This window comes from Oryzias latipes, chromosome 17, assembly GCF_002234675.1.
Source record: "Oryzias latipes chromosome 17, ASM223467v1".
Taxonomy (NCBI): Eukaryota; Metazoa; Chordata; class Actinopteri; order Beloniformes; family Adrianichthyidae; genus Oryzias; species Oryzias latipes.
Genome location: NC_019875.2, coordinates 23,067,887 through 23,089,172, shown reverse-complemented (window position 1 = coordinate 23,089,172; position 21,286 = coordinate 23,067,887). Strand labels below are relative to the sequence as shown.

Sequence of the window (21,286 nt, the reverse complement as noted above, 5' to 3'; positions counted from 1 at the left end):
CACAATGCTTGTGGCTTTTTGGGTGCACACAAGCTAAGAAAATGTCATTACAATTTAGTGCATCAATGAAAATTTGAATTCCCAAAGACCCACCCATTCGGTATAATTGAACCCCCCCCCCCCCCCCCCCCAAAAAAAAAAACTTTTCAAATGTCTTCTATAATAGAGGGAACATTTTCCTTGCTGGTTTTCAGATGAATATTAAGCAAATATACAGAGAAATGTTTTCCCTCTTTTGCAACCTTAACCTATACGTACAGGTAAAGAAAATAGATGTTTTGTAACATTTTTCCTGATTTTTTTTTTTTTTTTATTTAAAGCTTTAGTTTTCTAAAGACTAATATCAAATAGTCTCTTCCTTTTGTGTTGAAACTTGTATTTTTACACCGGTATTTGCGGATGCGGCGGTGGAGTTTGCGCATGTGGAGGATGAATGGACGGAGGCGGTTCCCTGCAGGCAGCGCGCGCGCCGCAGTCAGTCCTTCTGTGTCGCGCGGCGCACAGACACCCAGCAGCAGGCAAGGAGGAAACACTGACGCAGAGCAGCAACACTAGACCGGACCGCGCTGAAAACACCGAGTGGTACCTACGGGACCCCTCCGGGAACAGCGTCATCATCTGAAGGAAGTAGGTAAGCCTTTATTGCTGCTAGCACCTGGTTGGTGTTGTTGTTATGGGGACTGTCACCCCGCCCGTTCAGCTAACTAGCGGATCATGATGCCGTTCCCCTCTCGGCCTGGCTAACTCGGAAGTCTGCCTCCAACCGCCGCTGAGCTTCATATGAGCTTTGACAGTAACTAGCTGTTTTATGGTTTTGCTGTAATCCTTTGGCTGCATTAGGCTCTATATAAGGCTAAGAAGTAGCTTAAGCTTCTTAAACTGTTTTGGCTTAATGCCCGTTGTATTGGCTAACTAGCTTAGCCAGCTCTTAATATTTGTTCTGTGGGCTCAAGAACAGACTTTTAGCTAATTTTATTGTTGTTTGTGTTTTAAATAAAGTGTTTTAATATAGCTAAATGTTCATAAATGAATGCAGAGCTACTGACAAGAAGGATAAACATAAATGTGGCATGTAATGTATTTTCCCCTCATTAAATTAAAAGCTGCATCCTCCCAGTCAGTCAGTGTGTTAGCAGATTCTGTCTTGACCCAAAAATCTCTGTTTAAATTACATCCATCATGTCTCCTGGGTCACATGAGTCACGCAGAGTCTTTGTGTTCTGATGATTTGTGATTAAAGTTCATCCTAAGAAGAGAAAGTAATTTAGTAGTTAATGGGCATCGCTGGCAAGAAAACCAAATGTATTCAATTTTTATTCACACATTTAGAATTCAATTTATAGTTTAAAAAAATGTCAAAACTTTATTTAAAATTTCCATTTTAGAACCAATATTTGATTGTAAATGTTCTTTTTACACAACGTATGGTTTAAGTTGAATAGAAGTGTCTTTCAAAATGAAATAAAAAGTCTATTTAAAACTAAAAGTAAAGTTGTTTTTTTTGCATAAATGTTGATAGTCAACAATAAAATGTCATTCAGAATCTCAAAAAAATATTTTAAGCCAAAAAGTGATGTCAAAATAAACATTGATGCCTTACTTGTGCATTTCTTCTGTAGTATCAGGCTGTGGTTTTGCATGCTTTGATACAAATGCATAGCGTAAAATGTGTGTCATCTGTCTTTAAATGTGTTTCTTTTATCGTTTGTGCTCGTTTATTAGGCCGTCTGGGTCATCATGACAGCGGAAGAAACCATAAATGTAAAGGAAGTGGAGATAATCAAGGTGATCCTGGACTTCCTAAACTCCAGGAAGCTCCACATCAGCATGTTAGCTCTGGAAAAGGAGAGCGGGGTAATCAATGGACTTTATTCTGATGACATGCTCTTTCTCAGGTAACTTCATAAGTTTTTTATTCATAAAAATTGTGCGTATTGTTTTTCCATTGTTGTGAATCTTCGCACGTTGTTTTCGTGTTAGACAATTGGTCCTTGATGGTCAATGGGATGAAGTTTTGCAATTCATTCAGCCTTTGGAGTGCATGGATACCTTTGACAGGAAGAGGTAACTTCATGTCCTAAACCAAATGAATGATGGATTAAATCACTTATTGTTGCATTGTTTTTGTTTTTTTGTAATATCAAATCAAACAGAAGGTGCCTTTTTATTTTGCAGATTTCGTTACATTGTCCTCAAGCAAAAGTTTCTTGAGGCTCTATGTGTGAACAACGCCATGTCTGCAGAAGATGAGCCTCAACATGTAAGCATGTTTTTATGAGCCTTTCTTAAGATGGTTGTTTGGCAGAAAAAGTATAAACTAAGGATCTCTGCTGATTGGTTTTAATTTAGCAATTATTTAAGCTCAATCTCAGTTAACACTATTAGCATCTCATAAATGCTGTTCCATGAAATTTTCTTTAAATCTGCAAGTTTATTTAGAGTGTGTGTTTGTGTGTGTTTGTGTTTTGTTTGCTCTCATGTTCTGTAAACCACATACCTGTGTTGTCAGTATTTTTGAAAGTCATCATCAATGACTAAAAGATTAGATGCATTGGGGGGGGGGTCACAGGACCTATGGTTTGTGTGGGACCCAAACAAAACATTTTTTTCCGCTGTCTTGCGTGGATGTGATGTCATTGAATGTCATCTTTGTCAAAAATGGTATATTAGGTTAAAAAATCTCTTAAAATGTTGGAATTCATCTAGTAAGGTCATTCTGGAGCTGAGAGCATAATTAGTAGCTGTCAATACCTGTACATAGTGTTAATACTGTTTACTTTTATGTCAGAGTTGGACCACATGTCTAAACAGGATTACATTCTTTTTGTAATAAGTCACCTAGTGGTTACTTTGTGAACTGCAGAATGACTTTGTTTGGAAACGTGCATCAGTTTGGAAGTCAAAGTGGTGTGATTATTAAGTTAGTAAATATATATATGCTTATTTAAGTAATATTTGTTTTAAAACAATGATTGGTAACAAGTAATTGGGCAGATTTTTTTGTTTTTATTCACTTAGCTGACATTTTTATTTGTGCAGTGGCCTTGAGAATTCTGAAAGGTGTTTTTTTTTCTTTCATGATTCATAATAATAATAATAATACTAATATAAATGCTAGCTCTATTTTGAAAAATCAAAAATAGCACAGAAACATCACCATATATTCATATTAAAGATTCTTCAAATAAGTGCTTTCCAAAAAAGTAAAGTCTTTAACTTTCCATGCAAAAAGTAATTGATGTCGCTTGTATAAATGCATCTTCATGTGATGGGAAGTATGTTATGTAGCCAGCAGATCTGTTGTGCCCAAATCGAACACAGTATTTCAGATTTTTGTAGTTATAATAATAAGGAGTTGCTTTGGTGACTTGAATTTTCATCTACAGGTGTGACCTCTGACATACTCTGATTGTTTTGAAACAATATATTTGATGTATTCTTAAGCTTTTCAACATTTTTTTTTAAGTAATTTGTCATGTTTTTTATAGATGGAGTTTACCATGCAAGAAGCAGTCAAGTGCCTCCATGCTCTGGAGGAGTTCTGCCCCTCTAAAGAAGACTACAGTAAACTGTGTCTGCTCCTCACACTGCCTCGCCTCACAAACCATGCTGAGTTCAAGGCAAGAACGTGTGTTGTCTTTGTAATATAGTAAATACATTTAGTTCTTTGTGTTTAAAAAAAAAAGAAAATTACAGGTTTTTTTTCCGTTTTATTTTTAAAATATTTTTCCAGACTTTTTCAAAGCATTAGTGTCTTGATTTTCCCCCCCAGGACTGGAACCCCAGCACAGCCAGGGTGCAGTGTTTTGAGGAGGCCTGCACCATGGTGGCAGAGTTCATCCCGGCTGACAGGAAGCTGAGCGAGGCCGGGTTTAAGGCCAGCAGGGATCGACTCTTCCAGCTTCTTCTAAAGGGAGTCCTGTACGAATGCTGCGTGGAGTTCTGCCAGGTCTGGACTGTGATTAAAAGCTCTGCTTGATGAGTGAGAACTCGCTGCTAACTGGCACACAAATCTCTTGGTTGTTTACTATGCAGAGCAAGGCAACGGGGGAAGAGATCACAGAGAGTGAGGTGCTGCTTGGGGTTGACATGCTGTGTGGTAATGGTTGTGATGACCTGGACCTGTCTCTGCTCTCCTGGATGCAGAACCTCGCTGACACAGTTTTCTCCTGCGCATTTGAACAAAAGCAGCTGAACATTCACGTAGACCGCTTGGTCAAACCCGCAAAAACTGGCTACGCTGACCTCCTTACTCCGCTCATCAGCAAACTCTCACCATACACCACCTCCCCTCTCCGCCGCCCTCAGTCTGCCGACACCTACATGTCACGCTCTTTGAACCCGGCGCTTGATGGACTGTCTTATGGGCTGTCTGGTCAAGATAAGAGGGCAAGTGGTGGGGATGTAGCTCCAGGAAAAGGAATCTCCCCCATGTCTCACTCATTCGCAAACTTTCATTATCCCGGAGCTGCGGGGCAGAGCCTGAGCCGGAGCCTCATGATGGAGAGCGCCGACTGCCATCGCATCTTTGAGGAATCCCCTGAAACGTAGGAGCCTGAAGTCTGTTCATCGCTAAGCTCTGTGGTTGTTTCTTGTCTTTTCGCTATCATTTGTGATCGTTTGATGGCTGAATGTGATGCAGGTCCAGGACAGACACACCCGTGGATAAGATGATGAGCTCAGATGGATCTCCGAACACGCGTCCTGCTTCGGCTCCCGGCGAGGACGCCCCGGTAGCTGGCTGCGCTGACGGCAACGAGGTAAACTTGAAGTAAAGAAAATGTCAAATGCAGTTTTGTTCACATGTAAATAAATGAAGTAAAAGCAGACATAAATAGGATCGTGAATATATTGCATCGCTAATGTTAGGTTGGCAGTAAGAGGGGCTATATGCTAACAGGAGAGCATGTAAACAGATGGGTGACGGGAAGTGGGGATGGACTTGCTTTGCACCAACGGTCCCGTCCCGCCCACAAATTTGAGGTGAATTTCTAATGGAATAGTGCCATTCTGCATAAACGTTGTCCTAGAAAGCAAAACATGTTTTTGATTTAGTCTAAAAACGACATATTTTTCCGTATTTTCCGGACTATAAGTCGCCCTTTTTTTCATAGTTTGGCAAGGGGTGCGACTTATACTCCGCAGCGACTTATATTAGAAATAAATTGAAATAAATACATTGTTAACCCTCCTGTTATGTTCATTTTTGAGGAACAGAGATGATGTTCCTGGGTCAATTTGATGTATGAGGTTATGTTAAGTGTTAAGAGTATGTTAAGTGACTCAGAGAATCAGCAAACTTTTTTTTACAGTAAGATCTTGAAGGCTAACAACATAATATTCTATTTTCCAATGATTTCATAGATTCAGAAATGCAATAAAAGTGAAAACTGTTTCTACAAATACAGGATGAAAACAGAGTATTAGTTGGCCAATGATGCTTCATGAAAGGAATAAATAAATAAGTTTGAGAAAAAATTACTGTGAAATTATGAGATAAACAGTCTGCTATGATTGTGTCATATGAGGTTGTGAAAGTTAAAATGCGACTTATAGTCCAGTGCGACTTATCTGTGTTTTTTTCTACTTTATAATGCATTTTTGGGCTGGTGCGACTTATACTCCGGTGCGACTTATAGTCCGGAAAATACGGTAATCATCATTAACAGACCACTGGGAACGTTTTCACAAAAGATGATCAGAGTGGGGATTTAATGAATGGATGTTTACCTTCTCTCATTACACCAATGACTTATAGTTGAATAATCAATGACAGATTTTTATATGTGTGACTGCAGTAGCCTGGATTTGGACCACCAACCCTTTGGTTGTGTGATATACGTAAAACAGAGCACTGTGTAATTTAATCTCAAATACATGAGCTCTTACTTTAATTCTTATTAGTGCCCGCATGTTATTGTGCTCACAGTTATGTCTTCCTCGTTGTTTCTACTTTTAGCTTATTTTTTAGTTTTGCTCTGCCTCCTCCTGTTGCCGTGGTTACGCCCCATAAAGCCAGAAACTGAATCAGACTTTTGGGTCCTTTGTGATCGCTCCTTTCCTCCCTCACTTCACCGTCTCCTACTGCTGGCTCAGGGCCTGGATCTGTCCTCTGCAAAACGTAGAGTAGAGCCGTTCCCAACAGATTATGAGGCAGGAAACAGAGGACAGAGGGGGGGTAGGGGTGGGAGGGACCTGTCCTCGGGCTCGCCCTCCTTCCTTCCTCCCCAAATACCTGAACTGACGAGTGTTAGGACTAGAGTTTACATGACCACAATGCAGCCTTTGAAATAGCCCCAACGCTTCTGAAAGGTTCACTTTCATCCAACGGTTTGCCTGATTAAAGCTCAGTCTGCCATGGGTTCCTGATGTGTAAAGATCCGGGTTTTTTCCTCCTCAGCTCCGTGACTCAACAGAGAAGTATGAGGAGTACTATCGCCAGCGTCTTCGCGTTCAGCAGCACCTGGAGCAGAAGCAGCAGCAGAGGCAAATGTATCAGCAGATGTTGCTGGAGGGAGACGTCCAGCAGGACCCCCTGCCCAGCGACATGCAGCACAGCCTCACAGAAAAGTTTCTCAACAGGTACACAGCCAGCAGGAGACGCCCCACACCCCAGCACACAAGCAGCATATGGCCAACCCAAATGTTCCCAAACACAATACTTACGGGGAAAAGCCTGACTGGAATTTAGCATGCTAATTACTGCAGAGCTTTCAGCCCAACAATAGAGGAGCAGCTGTCTGGAAACATAAAGTTGACATGTTAAGACCCTAAAATGATGGGTCCCATGAGGCTTTACCCCAGCCTGCACTGGACCATCTGCTCTGATCTGCAGCTTCAGCATTTTTAGCAGAAACGTCTCGTGTCTTTAATTTTTACCAAGTGGGGTTTCACTTACCATCCCCAGATAGATTTTACTGCTATAGAAATGACATAAATATTTTTGTTAATCAATGGACAGAGGGGTTTTATTTACACCCGTTTTCAGAGTCCCCTCACCCTGACATCTTCCTGCTCTCTGCATTATTCACAAGGGCTGCACTCCATAATGATGTAGTTCTTTCTTTGCTTTTGTTCGTCTTTCTTTTGGGAATTTAACGAGATGACTAAAAGAAAAGTGTAGGACCGAGTCATTGTTGTTGTTGGTTGTATGTGTGTTTGTGTGTGAATTACTGTGAAGGTCAATCCAGAAGCTGGAGGAGCTCAATGTGGGGATGGAGAACATAGGAGAGGAGGTGAAGACTCTGGCCCAGCAGTGCAATGGCAACGGGAACACCCCCACCGCCGAGGACAACAATAACCCCCCATCTGTGACTCCAGAGCAGGGGCGCCCCCGAGGGGGAGGGGTGCTCAGCAGCACCCCTCAACGCAGCGCTGGAGGCCGGGTAATCCCGCCTCCAAGTGAGTCCCCCGTAGTTTCTCAGAGGTGGGTGTGATCCTTTTGTTGTTGTTGACTTTTTATTTTAAGATCTCTAGTTTTGTTAAGTGACTGTGTTTCCTGTCTGACAGTGGGGAGAAACCCAAAGCCAGTCAGCAAGGTGACTCTCCTGGCTCTCTGTCCCGAAGTAAAGAGGTATGGATGCAGGGAAGAAGCCCCTGCTGAAATGAAAGCCCTGTTTTTAATTATTTATCACTCTGTGCCTCAGGGACAGTTTTTGTGCTTCACACTCTGTCTCTAATCTATTTTATTATTCCGCATTTCCATTTTTGTTAGAATCTGCATCATTTGGCCTCATGTGAAGCACAAGTTTACTTTTTTTAATTAATTATCCTTTGACGAACTCTTGATGTCCTTGTGCTTCTAGAGTGAAAAACCCAAGAACCTGTTTGTGGCGGTGCACTCTTTGGAGGACACTCAGGCTGTCCGAGCCGTGGCTTTTCACCCGTCTGGAGCTCTGTATGCTGTGGGATCCAACTCCAAAACCCTGCGTGTCTGTGCTTATCCAGACTCCCTCGACACAAGGTAACACATCCATGATCAGCTCTAAGGCGGCTTTGGAAACTCCTTAGTGTGTAGAACAGTATGTTCTTCATGGAACTGTGTTTTTTAAAGGGTAGTGAAAAATGTGAGCCATAAACATGGCTGAGTGATAAAGATGGTTCTGCTGCATCATCTGACTTACCTGCTACTATTCCTCCTGAATCTTTAGAGTACAACTTTTGGATTCTCAGTGTGACACATCATTTTTACTGGAGCCTGGCAGGCGAAAAAGCATTTGGGTTTGCTAGCTAGCTGACATATTAATAAATCATTTCCTTTTAAATTAATATGATTTTATTACAATTTTGAAAATTAGGACAAAAGTGTTTTTAACACTTTTTGGCAGCATTTTTCTGATGATGGAAGACCTTCAAAGATAATTAAGCCCAAATTTGCATTTCTGACTATTTTCTTTACTTTAACCATTGTGACCATTTTTCCTCATCCGAGATGGCATCTGACTCAAAACTGTAAGGCTGGATAGCTGCAATATTGCTCGCCATTTTTGTTGCACGGCTAATGTTAGGTTGAGGTTGTAAGAGGCTGTAAGCTAGCGGGAGAATCTGTAAACGGAGAGCTTTCAGTTATGGGTGATGGAAAAGGGGGGGCGGGTTTGTACCACGCCAAAACGCACACAACTCAGAGGCGCATTACTAATGATCTCCTGCCGCTCTGCAGAAACTATGTCCTAGAAAATGACAGGTTTTTGGATTTTGGATAAAAATGTCAGAATCGTAGTTAAGACCGGGAACACTTTTACAATAGATAAAAAGATGATTGGAGTGAGTATCAAAAGATTAGTTCTTTGGTAAACCATTAAAAATATCAAGATTTACTATTTTCAAAGCAAGTCTACCTGTTTAAAGTGATAACTTAACCATTTTTGATTTTCTCAATTTTCTTTTTCTCTATAGAGGCTCAAGTCCAGCAAAACAACCGGTTGTTCGCTTTAAAAGAAACAAACACCACAAAGGCTCCATCTACTGCGTGGCCTGGAGTCCCTGTGGGCAGCTGTTGGCCACAGGCTCCAATGACAAATACGTCAAAGTCCTGCCTTTCAGTGCAGAAACATGCAACGCTACAGGTCAGCCACATGATCTCAGAAACTAAGTTCTCGGAGCCACAGATCTTAATCTTACGTCTGCGTCTCTTAGGACCAGATCTGGAGTTCAGCATGCATGACGGGACCATAAGGGACCTGGCCTTTATGGAGGGGCCAGAAAGCGGAGGGGCCATCTTGATCAGCGCTGGAGCAGGAGACTGTAACATCTACACCACCGACTGCCACAGAGGGCAGGGGCTGCACGCGCTCAGTGGACACACAGGTACACGGACGGATGGTACATCCGAGCAGAGACTTGGTCCGACATCCTTTGATTACAGAGCACTAAAACTGTTATGCAGACCAGTGATTCCCAACCCCCAAACAGCAGATCAGTACCGGTCCATCCCTAATCACTATGTAGTGAGTAGTTAAGGAATTCGGACAGAGCCTTTTTTTTATTAGAGCATCAAATCAATCTTTATTTTTACAGCACTTTTCGTACCTAATGTAACACAAAGTGCCGCACACCAAAAATAAATAACAGAAGCACAACCCTGCAACAGACTGGCGACCTGTCCAGGGTGTCCCCTGCCTTCGCCCACAAGTGGCCGGGCGAGGCACCAGCAGCCCCGTGACCCCGAAAGGGACTAAACAGAATAGAAAATGAATGAATGAGCACAACAAGTAAAAATCCCCCCCACCCTGTTGACCCACACACAATCTCCATTCCTCTCTCACACCTCCCACCCCCTTAACCAGCATGCTAGCGTGTAATCAAACCTATCAGGAGTCTTCAGAGGTCTTTATTTCTGTGCAGGTCACATTCTGTCTCTGTACACATGGGGAGGCTGGATGATCGCTTCTGGCTCTCAAGACAAGACTGTTCGCTTCTGGGACATCAGGGTCCCGAGCTGCGTGCGAGTCGTAGGAACTGCCTTCCATGGTTCAGGTGGGTCTGCGCTGTGCTTCTCCTGATATCGAAAACAGGCCCCTTTTCTGATCCCACATATTCAGATGCTCTCCCCCGCTTCATTCCACAGGCAGTCCCGTCGCCTCTGTCGCAGTTGACCCAAGTGGCCGTCTGCTAGCAACAGGACAGGAGGACAGCGCCTGCATGCTGTACGACATCAGAGGCGGTCGGATCGTACAGGTGTACAGACCGCACAGCAGCGACGTGCGGTCGGTTAGGTTTTCGCCCGGAGCGCACTACCTGCTCACGGGTTCCTACGACACTAAAGTCATAGTCACCAACCTTCAAGGTATCACCTTAAGTTCTATTTTGTTGTAGTTGTTGTTGTTGTGAAAGTATAATTTGGAGGCTTAAGGATACATGTGCTGTGTTTGTAGGTGACCTGACCAAACAGCTGCCTCTGACCGTAGTGGGAGAGCACGGCGACAAGGTGATTCAGTGTCGGTGGCACCCACAAGACCTCTCTTTCCTCTCGTCTTCTGCTGACCGCACTGTCACACTGTGGACACACAACCCCTAACGCACACAGCATCCTAACAGCCAGTCAGTTTTTAATCCTAACATTTTCGCTGTTGAGGGTGTCCAAAAAAAAAGAAAATCGAAACTTTTCCTTCTGGCCATTAAACAAAAACAATAACAAATGAATGTGAGACACCTCCTAAGCACACATTGCATGCTACCTTTCTCTGTCTCACACCTGTAATCCTGATTGTTGATGTGCTGACATCTACTGCAGCTGGATTAATCATCTGGATTCTCGTTTAAGCTGTCCCTCCCTGCACTCAGTAGTCAGCGGCTGCATGTCGCCTTCTCCGTTCTGGAGGTTTAACAGGACGGCAGTGCTTTGTTCATTACGGTGCCTTCTTTGAGTTCACAACAGTCGTTTCTCATAATCTAATAGTGTTTGGAGAAGTTTTACATTCCTTGTCTGTCGGCAGTTATGCTGCTAGTTGAATTCTTTTCAGTAGTGAGCTTCTGTTGTGATGAGGCAAAGCATAACACAGTCGTATTATCTTTAAGACGATCAGCACTTGATGCCAAATGTTCTTGTACACTGCGACTACTGAAAATATGTGGAATAGCTTTTGCATTTTAAGTCTGTCTTAATTTAACTTTTTTTTTTTAGCTAAAGCTGGCAGTGGTTAGCTTGCAATGGAAAAACGGCAACATTAAAGGGAAATGCGAGCTCTGTAGTTCACTTTACATTCATCACAGGGTTAAATGGACCCCTGCTGTTGCAGTGTGAAAACAGTAGGTGGCAGTCTCTCTCCAACAGGGGTCAAACCAAATGCACACCATCAGAATGGAAGTGTTTTATTTATGTAGAAGTATTTGGGGCATATTCACTTTATTTTAACAGGCACTTTTAACATTTTGTATTAGTTTTCTTACAAACGTGCATATTTAATTTTGTGTTCTGTATAGTTTTAGAAATTGAGGTCAGTCTAATAAAAACAGATGTATTTATTTCAGCATCTTCATGTACAGTTGGTTTTAACATACTAGTGGCTCTCGTATTAGCCTTTTGAAGTTGTGGTTTTAAAAAGTGACTTAAATTAATTTGAGCTAACTTAAATCTAATTATTGGTACGTTGAATAAAGTGTCTTTTACACAAACTGTGGTCTGTGTCTTTATAAAAATAAAATACCAAACAGGTTTATGAATCAGGGTTTATTTCTGATTTCACCCAGAAAATATTAGTACAAAAGCATAAACAACTCTATAAAGGTTCAAATTCATTATTTTATCAATTTTTTGTAGATAACTCACAAAAAAAAACTTTACAAACAAAATATCGGATCGGATTATTCCTTCACATTCATGCTAACCCAAAAAACCTGTGAGCTTCAGAATGTTGTGGTGGGGCGGCAATTTATAGAGCTAATTTTAAATAAACCTGCATTTGCGTATTGAAAAATACACCTAAGATTAAAGGCAATATTCTGGATTTATAAAAAAATATATTTTTTTAAATGTTGCTACTGTTGCTTCAAGTGCAGAACTCCATGTTCTTCCTCCGTATGGAACGGTGATGTAACTGTTAGTGCTTTGTTTTATCCAACAAATGTTAGAAAAAGACTGGAGAGTCTCTGAGTGACTGCTGCCGTTTAGACCTTTGTGAAATGTCACCCAAAAAAAGCTGAAATGAAAAATGTGTCTTTAGTGCTGAAGTCAGTTGGAGCTGGAGATGGACCTGGCAGCGATGTTTGCTGCAGAAGGCAGAGTAACACGTTGCTCGTCCATTCGCTTGGCTTGAGAGCGCATGATGAGGCTGAAGAAGTCCTCGTCCGGAACGGTGGGTCCTCGGACGGGTGGCGGTGGAGGGGCACAGCGCTGGTCGTCCAGACGGGAGCCCTACAGGAAAAGAAGTATTTTTAGTCATTTTGTTTCAAAAGCAGTCCTGTTTTACTCGATTGGATACCTGGCATTTGACGAGCATGTCGAAGAAATCGTCGTCAGGCTCGGCGTCGTCGGCGTTGGCCATGAGATGACTCAGAACCGCCTGGTTGCTGTTCTGATTGAGCCTGAGGCCCGGCAGGCTTCCCCCCGCTGCCGACGAGTCCTCCAAACGCCGACCTGACACCCCAGAGATGTTGACGGACTCTGAGACCGCTGCAAGTTTAGACCAACAAAGACGACAACGTGCTTAAGAAACAAAGTTCAGAAGAACTTTGGTGAGTTTAAGACAAAAGTCCCACATTTTCTGATGGCTCTTGGAGGCGAATCTGGCCCGCTGTTCAGCGATAACCTGCTGCCTCTATCCTGTATCGAGCATCGCTGATCATCCATGCGGTTGCTCTGAAAACGGCTCAGAAGGTCAAAGAAGCCCTCATCTCCAAGCACTTCAGGACTTACTCTCTGAGGGGAAAACAAATAGAAAAGTGGGAGTCGAACAAAGTACAACTTGTTTGGTGAGGTCTGTTCCATTTTGTAGGAGAATGTCCTCTGTGTACCTTCTGTGGTCCCTGCACAGACACCTGACTGGTGTCCAGGGTGTTGCTGGTGTCTTGAAGGACTTTACTGGAACCTCCTGACTTGTACTTCTTCCCACGCAGACGGCTTACGAAGAACAGCTTGGACGAGCTTTTTGTTAATGATGGTTTAGCTTGCTTCGTCAGAATGTCGCTGCTCCACTTCTGACCCTTCAATACGCAGAAAAAAAATCATTTGGGGAGTGTTGGGGCGTTGAAAGGCCTAAACATTTAAAGATTTTCTCTTACGTTCATCTTTTCTGGACTAATTTTCATCAGTTCCAGGTTCTCCATGCTGTGCCGTCTATTCATCCTGGGCCTTCCTCCTGCAAAAATAAAATATTTAGGGATTATAGATGTTTCTACTGTAACAAGAGTGGCAGCTCAGAGCATTTACTCTACCATTAAAGTTGTTGTCTGTGTCTTTATTTTCAGACAGTGTGGAGTTATTTGTGCTGTAGCTCAAACCCAGAAGCGTCTGAAGATCCGACACGTTCATACGAGCCGTCAGCTCCCCGCTCCTGTCTCCAGTCTGAAAGAAATCGAGTAAAAAAAAAAAAAAAAAGAGTTCAGGAATTCTGCAGCTACGCGACAAAATGAATAGATTGTTCCTGCAACAAGTTTAGTTTGGAGGGAAGCGGCTCCGTTTGCTCGATTCTGATTTCACGCACCTCCCTGCAGATCTCCAAGTGCTTCTCAGCAAAGTGCATGGCTTGGTCGTGATTTCCAAGTGCGGTGTAAGCATTTCCAAGACTCCAGCAGGCACGGCCTTCCCCAATTCTAAAGAACAAAGACAATTACAGCAAAAATCCAACCGTTTGCACATATTCACATTTAAAATGTATTTTTTTCAGAAAGAAAAATAAGATACTAAAAGGAGTAAATGCAGACGAGGAGTATCTACGGTAACTGCCCTGAAATAATTAACTCTCCATTTTACTTTTCATAAATCCCAATGTCAGATTGTAGATGAAACCAATGGATCACCCAGCTCTACAGACAACATTTAGAATGTGCAGACGACAGGAAAGACACATTTCATGAAGTCCTGCGTGGGTTCTTACCTGTCGTTCAGGTCCTGAGCTATGATCAGGTGTTTCAGATGATAGTCTATAGCTCTTTCATAGTCCTGAAGGAGAGTGTAGGTGTTTCCCAGACTGTAGCAGGCCTGCGCCTCCACCGCCCGGTCCTTCAGCTGCCGGGCCAACTGCAGCGTCCGCCTGTTAAAAGAGGTTTCTTCAGAACCCTCCACTGCACGGTTCTTTTTCAGTTTGTTTGGAGTTAAAATGTTTGATCAAAAACTCCTTTTTAACAGGAAACAAAAGAACTACAGTCCCGATTTATGCTTTGATTACATATTAAGCAGAAAAATTAATATATTTAAAAAAGAAATGTATAAATCTGGTTCCTACTTGTAATGCTCTGCTGCAACTTCAAATTCTCCCAGAAAGATAAAGGCGTTTCCCAGGTTGCAGTAGGCCCGTCTCTCTGCTGAGCGGTCACCAAACTCCTTTGCTATCAGTAAACGCTAAAAAAAAAAATGTATTTGACTCATGTTAACACTCAACTCATGTTTACAGATGGTACTCAGAATTTAAAGGCACCTGTTCATGAGAAGCAACAGCTTTTCCAAAGTCTCCCAGCAAATAATAAGTGTTGCCAAGGTTACCAAAAGTCCGACCCTGAGCAGCCCGATCTCCGAGCTCCTTTACGATTGACAAGTTGGCCCTGTAAACAACAACAACAACAAATGATTAGATAGATACGATTTTTTTTAACTAATACAAGAACATGCAGTAGTTTTCACTCACTCATAATACTCTGCTGCCATCCTCAGAGCTGTCATGACCTCTTCTGGAAAGGCTCCTGGTTCAGCGCCGCTCCAACAAATACTTTTGCCTTTGGCGTGGTACACATTTCCAAAGTTGTACAAAGCCCGCGCCTGCCCCACCTGATGCAAGCCAGGAGAGATGACAGCAAAGTAAACACAAATCCTCTAAGAAAAGTCTGCTATGACTGCGGTGCTGGCGTTCAGCGTCTCACCTTGTCATTAATGTCTCTCGCTATGTCCAAGTGCCTCTGACAACAAACCACAGCCTCATCGTAGCGCCCGAGCACCTTCAGTGTGTTACCCAGGTTTCCACTGGCTTTTGCTTCACCAAGCAGGTCCCCAATTGTCCTAAACAACACGTTTTGTCGTCAGGAACCACAATGGCACTGACCTGAGTATGTAGTAGGTGACCAACCTGGTTAGGGTGAGGTCATGACGATGGAACTCCAAAGCCTTGGCGTAGTCGTGAAGGTGGAAATAAGCATTGCCCAGCTGGCTGTAGATAGCGCTGAGCACTTGCAGGTCTTCCGTTCCCACTTGGATGGCCGCTTCAAAGAAGGATACGCCCGCTCTGTAGTCGCCCACCTTACAGAGCCGCTCGCCCTCCAGGGCGAGCTCCAGGCAGGACACCTCCATCCTGCAGCAGAGAGACAGCTGGAGATTTTTGTTTGACCCCTAACTTCCCACCTTAACTTTCCATCTATCCTGAAAAAACCTTCAAGCTTAAATCGTCATGCCAGAAACAACAGTTCAAGTCAAAAACCGACCTCCTCTGGGTGTCACTGAGGCAAATGAGCAGTCCAGTCTGAACAGAGAACAAAAAGTCTCACAAAAAAACACGATTTTCAGCGGGGAATTCAGCTCAGCTACTTCCTTCCACCTCAACAATGGCTCAGAGAGGACTCCGTTTATTATGCTGGATCTCACATCCTTTAGATAGGCCACAGAAAGTAAAGCAAGTTCCTGTAATGGTAAATGAATCAGGGTCTTATCATAAGCCTGGTTTCTATTTTTCTTTCACAAAGAAAAATATTTTAAATGTTAAAATTATTCCTGCCTGATTTAATAAAACAACAACAATACTATATGCCTCAATTCATTTTTTTAAATTCATGTTATGCTGAAAACACCTTCAATCCAACCCAGTGAAGGCTTCCTGCCCACAGAAAATTACAGGATACAGTTTTTGTTGGAGCACAAAGCAACACGTCTTCTTAGACAACAAAAAGGAAGCGAACGTGACCGAGCCACACAAAGCCACGAGACAATGGCTGCTGCTTAATCTTGGAGCGGGAGCCTCAGCCGTGGATGTGAAGGAAGATAAACAGACACTTGTTTTTCAGGGAACTGGGTGGAGATCAGCTCAACCTCAAATCTTTTTTAGTTTGCTTGATCTCTCATGACTTTTCTAGTACACACCAAATGACTGTCTACAATACACCAAAACCAGACACAAATATGTTCAGGTCCTTATGGAGGCCTACTAGGGATAAATGCTTCTGAAATGATATCAAAACACCAACGCAGAAGTTTGCCTCATCGTAAAGAAAAACTAGTATTCTTCTAAACAACAGTCAAAGCTCAACCAGCGGCTTTTGGCCTAAATGAAAGCAGCTTACGTTCTTTTAACAGAAGACTATGTTCTTTAAAAGTTCTAGAAAACACTAGCCTACCTGCAGACTTTTTGTCTCCTACAACAACAGCAGCACATGGAAGATCTGAGAGGCATTTAGGGGTTTAAAGGAAACCCGCAGCTCCGCTTTCCCTAACGGACCCTGGTCTATTTCCTGCTGAGAGCCTTTACTTGCAGAGGTTGGTGAAAATCTAGCTAGTTACTGAAAAAATCTGACAAAAAAAAAACTAGTTTATAATATTAAAAGTGGTAGTTATCTGACGTCACACAGATATTTACGCATCAAAGCCTAGAATAGTTTCATGGGATCCCTGTGATGGTGTCACAGTATTAACTTCCAATGCATGGTCGCTGGAAGTTGCTCAATCAGCTCTTTTTCAGTTAATCTGCTTGTCCCTGTCCCAAGTCCTCCTTCTCCTCTGGCGACCTGGTCACCCGAGATTACGTCTGTGGCGCATGCAGCTCATAGATTATCGCAGCAAGAAATGCTAAGCGGCTTGATCAGACCTGTCGGGCATAAGCAGATTCTGCATTATCGTCAAACGCCATCCATTTGTTAACGACAGGTGAAACCAGCCCTCCACCTGCCAAGCCTGGACGTTCAAGCTTCAAACAAGCGGCACACGCCGTTGGTCATGAAGAAGGGGATGCATTTTTAAAGGGCTCCATTAAATATTAAAGGAAAGCTGGACCGGGTCGTTCTGCAGGGCAAACCTGTTGTAAGAGCCCAAAACCATGGAACCACGGAAGAGAAGGGATTGGAAGCTTGGAGATGCATTTCTTAGAAAACATCTGGATTATTTATATAAATAAAGTCACAGACAAGGCTATCACTGCACTGCATGACCAAATTAAGTGTTATCCCATGTAAACACATAAAGAAACACTAATCAATAGTTTAAGAGATGTGAGAGTCCTACCTGTAGCGAACATGAAAGGGCTGCTCCTCTGCTCGCATGCTAACCAATGGGCCACCAGCATCCATTGAAGTGCATAATATAAGGGAAAATCCTAGTTTCGTTCCCGAAAAAATGGTTGCGTTTAGAAAAAAAACTAAAACCCTAGGAAAATTAAAAAATTAAAAAAAAGAGAGATAACTAACAATACTTAAACAAAAAAAAAAACCTTTAAATGTGGCGAAATTTGTTACTGCAAGGGCCAGGTAAGTCCATGCGGGCTAAGATGCAGTCCCGAGCGCCAGTCCACACAGCTGCTTTTATATATTTTGTGTTTTGCGTCACTACCTCTCCTGTTAGCAGCCCTCTGTGAAGAGAAGACAAGATGCTGTGTGTGAAGCCTCTTTCTGGCTAAACGCTTCCATGGCAACACCAACCAAACAGCAGCGCGCTCAGGCAAGGGCAGGCAGGCAGGAAGTGAGGGAGTGGGGCGGGAAAACAGGGGCAGGGGCCAGAGCCTTCAAGCTGTCAGTCTAAGACAGTGACTCAGTTCATCCAGTCCTGGAGAGTACCTGAGCTCTAAAGCAGCCACCAGGTGATATAAACCCAAACGTCCCAAGAGGCAACCAAAGCAAGCGCAGATTCCAAGAAGTTCTTGTGTTTTGGTTCACCACATCAACCAAGAAATGAAAAAAATAAAATAAAAAAGAATTCATTTGCTGGAAAAAGCACATTTTCCCTCCATTCTCAGGTTTCCTGTGAAGTAGTTAATAGTAAAATGAAAAATATTTTATGTAAGAACTGCAGAAACAAAGAACAGTTTGGTTTGTCTTTTAATCTAGTGGTTTACATTTTCAAGAAAAGTAAATAAAGATCTAAATATCTTTAAAGACCAACTGTGAACGGTTATGTAGGCAGCAGTCAGGTTTTCTTAGTTAGGGCCACTTGTTTCATTGGATGTTTTCAAATGTTTAACCATTGACTTTATAATAGAACTGGACCGAGTGTGACGTCACCCACAGAAAATGGCTTCATTCCAGCTCCAACTAAAGGAAGTCAATTTAGCCGTCATTTTTCCACCACCATTTGGAGCCAGACGTGGCCAGTAAGCAGTGATTAATCCAGAACAGTCTGAGTCTACGTTTCTATGGTAACTACTGTTGCCTATCAGGAGTGAACTTGTTGAAAGTCCAGAGATTCTGTCAATCAAATGTTTGAAACCTTCGAGATGGGGGTTAGCAGGCACCACATGCTTTTACTGAGGCATCTGATTGGGCAGTTTATAACTTGAATAACTTACTAAAATAAACGATCATGAAAAAAACATTTGATATGCAAAAACGTGTTAAAAAAGGTAGCAGAGCGAGAATGGTTATTCTGACAAATATAATAATGGCTGTTTAAATCTCAATAGAAGTCTATGGGATTTCGCCTTCCCTCTGGCGTTCCTATTTGGAACGCCAGAGGGAAGGGATCACCCAGTCCAGTTCTCTTATACAGTCAATTGTTTGAACTTGTCTTTCAAATAATTCAAATAAAAGATAAAAGATGGCAGCAAGGAAAGTTTCTGAATGATCTCTGGAACTGTGCAGAGTATGAATATCTTGACAATAACAAAAAGCTCTAAAAGTGGGTCACGCAACAAATAATACATCAAGGAACACGGCAAAACATGGCTATGAGACATGCATATCAAAACCAAGCATGGCTATAAAAGAGCCCTAGATTAAAGTTCAAGTCCTATGAAATTAAAGAGGCAGGACCCCAGGAGGGATTTTTAAAACCCATTAGCTGGGCTTAAATTCCTGCACAATAATTTCAATGACTAATAACTTTATATAAAAAAATGTAACTTCAAAAAAGTTTTTTTTTGAACTGACTGTTTTACAGACTGAATCTATTTTATTATATGCTGCTGCACTTTGGTTTCACTCATGTGTTATTCATCTGCACTGAAAGATATATTAATTTGAAAATGCAGAGAAAGAAACTTATACATTAAAAGGGAAACTAAAAATAAAACTGCAAAAACAGAAAAAGTCATGAAGCTTCAACCAAAGGGAATGAAAGCAGGAGGCAAGTAACGCAGCTCAGAGAAAGTGCATGAAGTAAGAGCCCGACCGAGCCATTACCAAATTTCTCCATGAGATCATCCACACAAACACATGCGCAGTGAGAAAAGGGCAGAGCAGTTGTTTGCTGACTGGATTAAGTCTTTGGAGCCAAGCAACAATTAAAGCGCAGTTTCAAAATGTGAGCATTTATAATAAATCTCCTTACAAAACCATGAAACCACTAAACCTTCCCAGATGCGGAAACATAGGGTTTAGCTTTTCCATCAGCACACAGCAGGTTGTATTACAGTTGACTGTTATTCCTTTCAAAGCTTTTAGACCCACTTCATGAATAATTTTGATGAATATCCTCTTTGTGTCTTTTCTAAAACAAACACTGGGTACGTACTCACCAGATGGGAACACAGATTTGACAAAAAGACAAATAAACATAAATTAAATTCACACAAAGTTAATTATAAATAATATCTCAGATATATAAGACTTACATTGGAGATCATAGCACTAACACAATACTGAGTAAATGTTTGTACATTTTAAAGTCATTTTTTTCTGGTTGACCTGTCATTCCTTTATACTGTCTGGTTGTAAAGACTTGTATCCCAAATTAGTTCCTATTGCTTGAGAGCATGTTCCTGCATTTAGTCAGAATATGGATGGATGTGTGTCACTTTGAATGACGCTTTTATTCACCGCTGGGTGTGTTTTGTGCCCTGCTCTGTTCAAGAGCGTCAACAAACACTGCAAATGTTCAGCAGCTGGGACAAAAAAAAGAGACGATTTTAATGACAGCTCTTTTTTTTTGTTGCTTTGATGCACAAAAATAACCACTGACTCCGTCAACTGGGTCTAAATAAGGGAGCACCATTATACTATGAGGCAGCATCGGTCAGCACCAAAACAGGACCAAAATAACCCTGTATCGTGACACTCACCGGTAATTATTCCACACAGGAACAGGAAATCTGGGAAGCCTGGAAGAAACAATAATGTTGCTATGAATAACTTAATCTTACATAAAGCTGTATTTAACAGCTATTTCAGTTTGCGTTACCAAAAATAGTTAAAATGCAATTATTTTCAAACAAAATCTATTAAAATAATACAGTGTTCTACTATTGTGTGTAGTATAAATTATTTTAATTTTTTAAACAAATGTTAATTTAGTAAATATATGGTTTTGAAAGAAAAATGAAATGCAGATTTAAACAAAAAATGTTATAATGACAAATAAATGCCTTAAATTAATGTAATTTTTTTTAGAGAAATACATATATATTGTAAGAAAATAAATGAGAAAAAAATGGTACAGTTTCATGTTTTATAAAATATTTTTTAAACTTTACATAGAATTTGACCAGGATGCATTTCGGCTATCTTCAGAATATGTTGGCATAACATATATAATCATATGCCTTGCTTTATTCGTGGACATTTTTACAAGCAAACCTTAAAGAGTATCTAGATGTAAGCACTGCGTTTTTATGGTGCAATTGTGTCCTAATTGGAATACTGTAACTTGCAACTAATAGCTACGAAGTTAAAGTTTTGGACTCGGACTTCGCCCCTTTTTTCATGCAGTTAAAGATTAGCTTGGATAGCATGTTAGCGGCTACACTTACGTTAGGCGATCCAGTTCGAACAACGGCGGCTTTTCTTCTCCTGTCACTAAATCATTGGTCCACGTATAAAGTTACGCTTCTACGATAAAAAAGTATTTTACATTATACTGTTTAAAAAAAAAAACTCCCCCCTACACTTTAACTGTAGTAAAACTTCAAATAACTTCGCTGGCTGGGTCACTCAGGCAAAACTTCACTGTAGTAAACTAGTGCAGTGTGTTTTCAGTTCGTAGCCAATCAGAAAGCGGCATTCAAAGATC

General features: G+C 41.7%; 2 protein-coding genes across 8 annotated transcripts; one reads left to right on the top strand and one right to left on the bottom strand.

The window, feature by feature from the left end:
• Positions 1–461: 461 nt before the first annotated feature.
• wdr47 (WD repeat domain 47) lies at positions 462–11,613 on the top strand. Of its 3 annotated transcripts, none has more exons than XM_011486753.3 (17): positions 462–627; positions 1,723–1,895; positions 1,981–2,064; positions 2,176–2,260; positions 3,489–3,620; positions 3,773–3,949; positions 4,036–4,547; positions 4,643–4,760; positions 6,401–6,582; positions 7,181–7,426; positions 7,510–7,573; positions 7,806–7,963; positions 8,896–9,065; positions 9,136–9,306; positions 9,844–9,975; positions 10,067–10,285; positions 10,374–11,613. In XM_011486753.3, the coding sequence occupies exons 2-17, from the start codon at positions 1,738–1,740 to the stop codon at positions 10,514–10,516; spliced, it is 2,751 nt and encodes a 916-aa protein (XP_011485055.1). In that variant the 5' UTR covers positions 462–627; positions 1,723–1,737; the 3' UTR covers positions 10,517–11,613. The 3 variants fall into 3 exon arrangements, with proteins under 3 accessions (XP_011485055.1, XP_011485056.1, XP_020566689.1); XM_011486754.3 differs by having other exon boundaries at positions 462–631; XM_020711030.2 differs by lacking the exon at positions 462–627 and adding an exon at positions 708–793.
• Positions 11,614–11,653: 40 nt separating this feature from the next.
• On the bottom strand, positions 11,654–21,232 carry gpsm2 (G protein signaling modulator 2). 5 transcript variants are annotated; one of them, XM_020711032.2, is made up of 17 exons: positions 21,027–21,229; positions 20,340–20,378; positions 17,559–17,696; positions 17,354–17,444; positions 15,216–15,437; positions 15,013–15,148; positions 14,781–14,920; positions 14,574–14,697; positions 14,382–14,497; positions 14,034–14,189; positions 13,641–13,749; positions 13,372–13,501; positions 13,219–13,295; positions 12,952–13,140; positions 12,697–12,856; positions 12,420–12,610; positions 11,654–12,352 (listed from the first exon to the last, which is right to left on the bottom strand). In XM_020711032.2, exons 4-17 carry the CDS (start codon positions 17,416–17,418, stop codon positions 12,170–12,172), a joined length of 1,998 nt encoding a protein of 665 aa, XP_020566691.1. In that variant the 5' UTR covers positions 17,419–17,444; positions 17,559–17,696; positions 20,340–20,378; positions 21,027–21,229; the 3' UTR covers positions 11,654–12,169. The 5 variants fall into 5 exon arrangements, with proteins under 5 accessions (XP_020566691.1, XP_011485053.1, XP_020566694.1 ...); XM_011486751.3 differs by having other exon boundaries at positions 17,354–17,494; positions 17,584–17,696; XM_020711035.1 differs by having other exon boundaries at positions 17,584–17,696; positions 21,027–21,095.
• Positions 21,233–21,286: the final 54 nt, after the last annotated feature.

Coding starts and splice junctions, on each gene's coding strand:
- wdr47 (XM_011486753.3), top strand. CDS start 1,738: ATGACAGCGGAAGAAACCATAAATGTAAAGGAAGTGGAGATAATCAAG. Junction 2,261..3,488: donor CAGAAGATGAGCCTCAACAT/GTAAGCATGTTT, acceptor TGTTTTTTATAG/ATGGAGTTTACCATGCAAGA. Junction 4,548..4,642: donor TTTGAGGAATCCCCTGAAAC/GTAGGAGCCTGA, acceptor AATGTGATGCAG/GTCCAGGACAGACACACCCG.
- gpsm2 (XM_020711035.1), bottom strand. CDS start 17,605: ATGGACTTACCTGGCCCTTGCA. Junction 14,698..14,780: donor ATGGCAGCAGAGTATTATGA/GTGAGTGAAAAC, acceptor TGTTGTTTACAG/GGCCAACTTGTCAATCGTAA. Junction 12,857..12,951: donor CTGTGCAGGGACCACAGAAG/GTACACAGAGGA, acceptor TTTTCCCCTCAG/AGAGTAAGTCCTGAAGTGCT.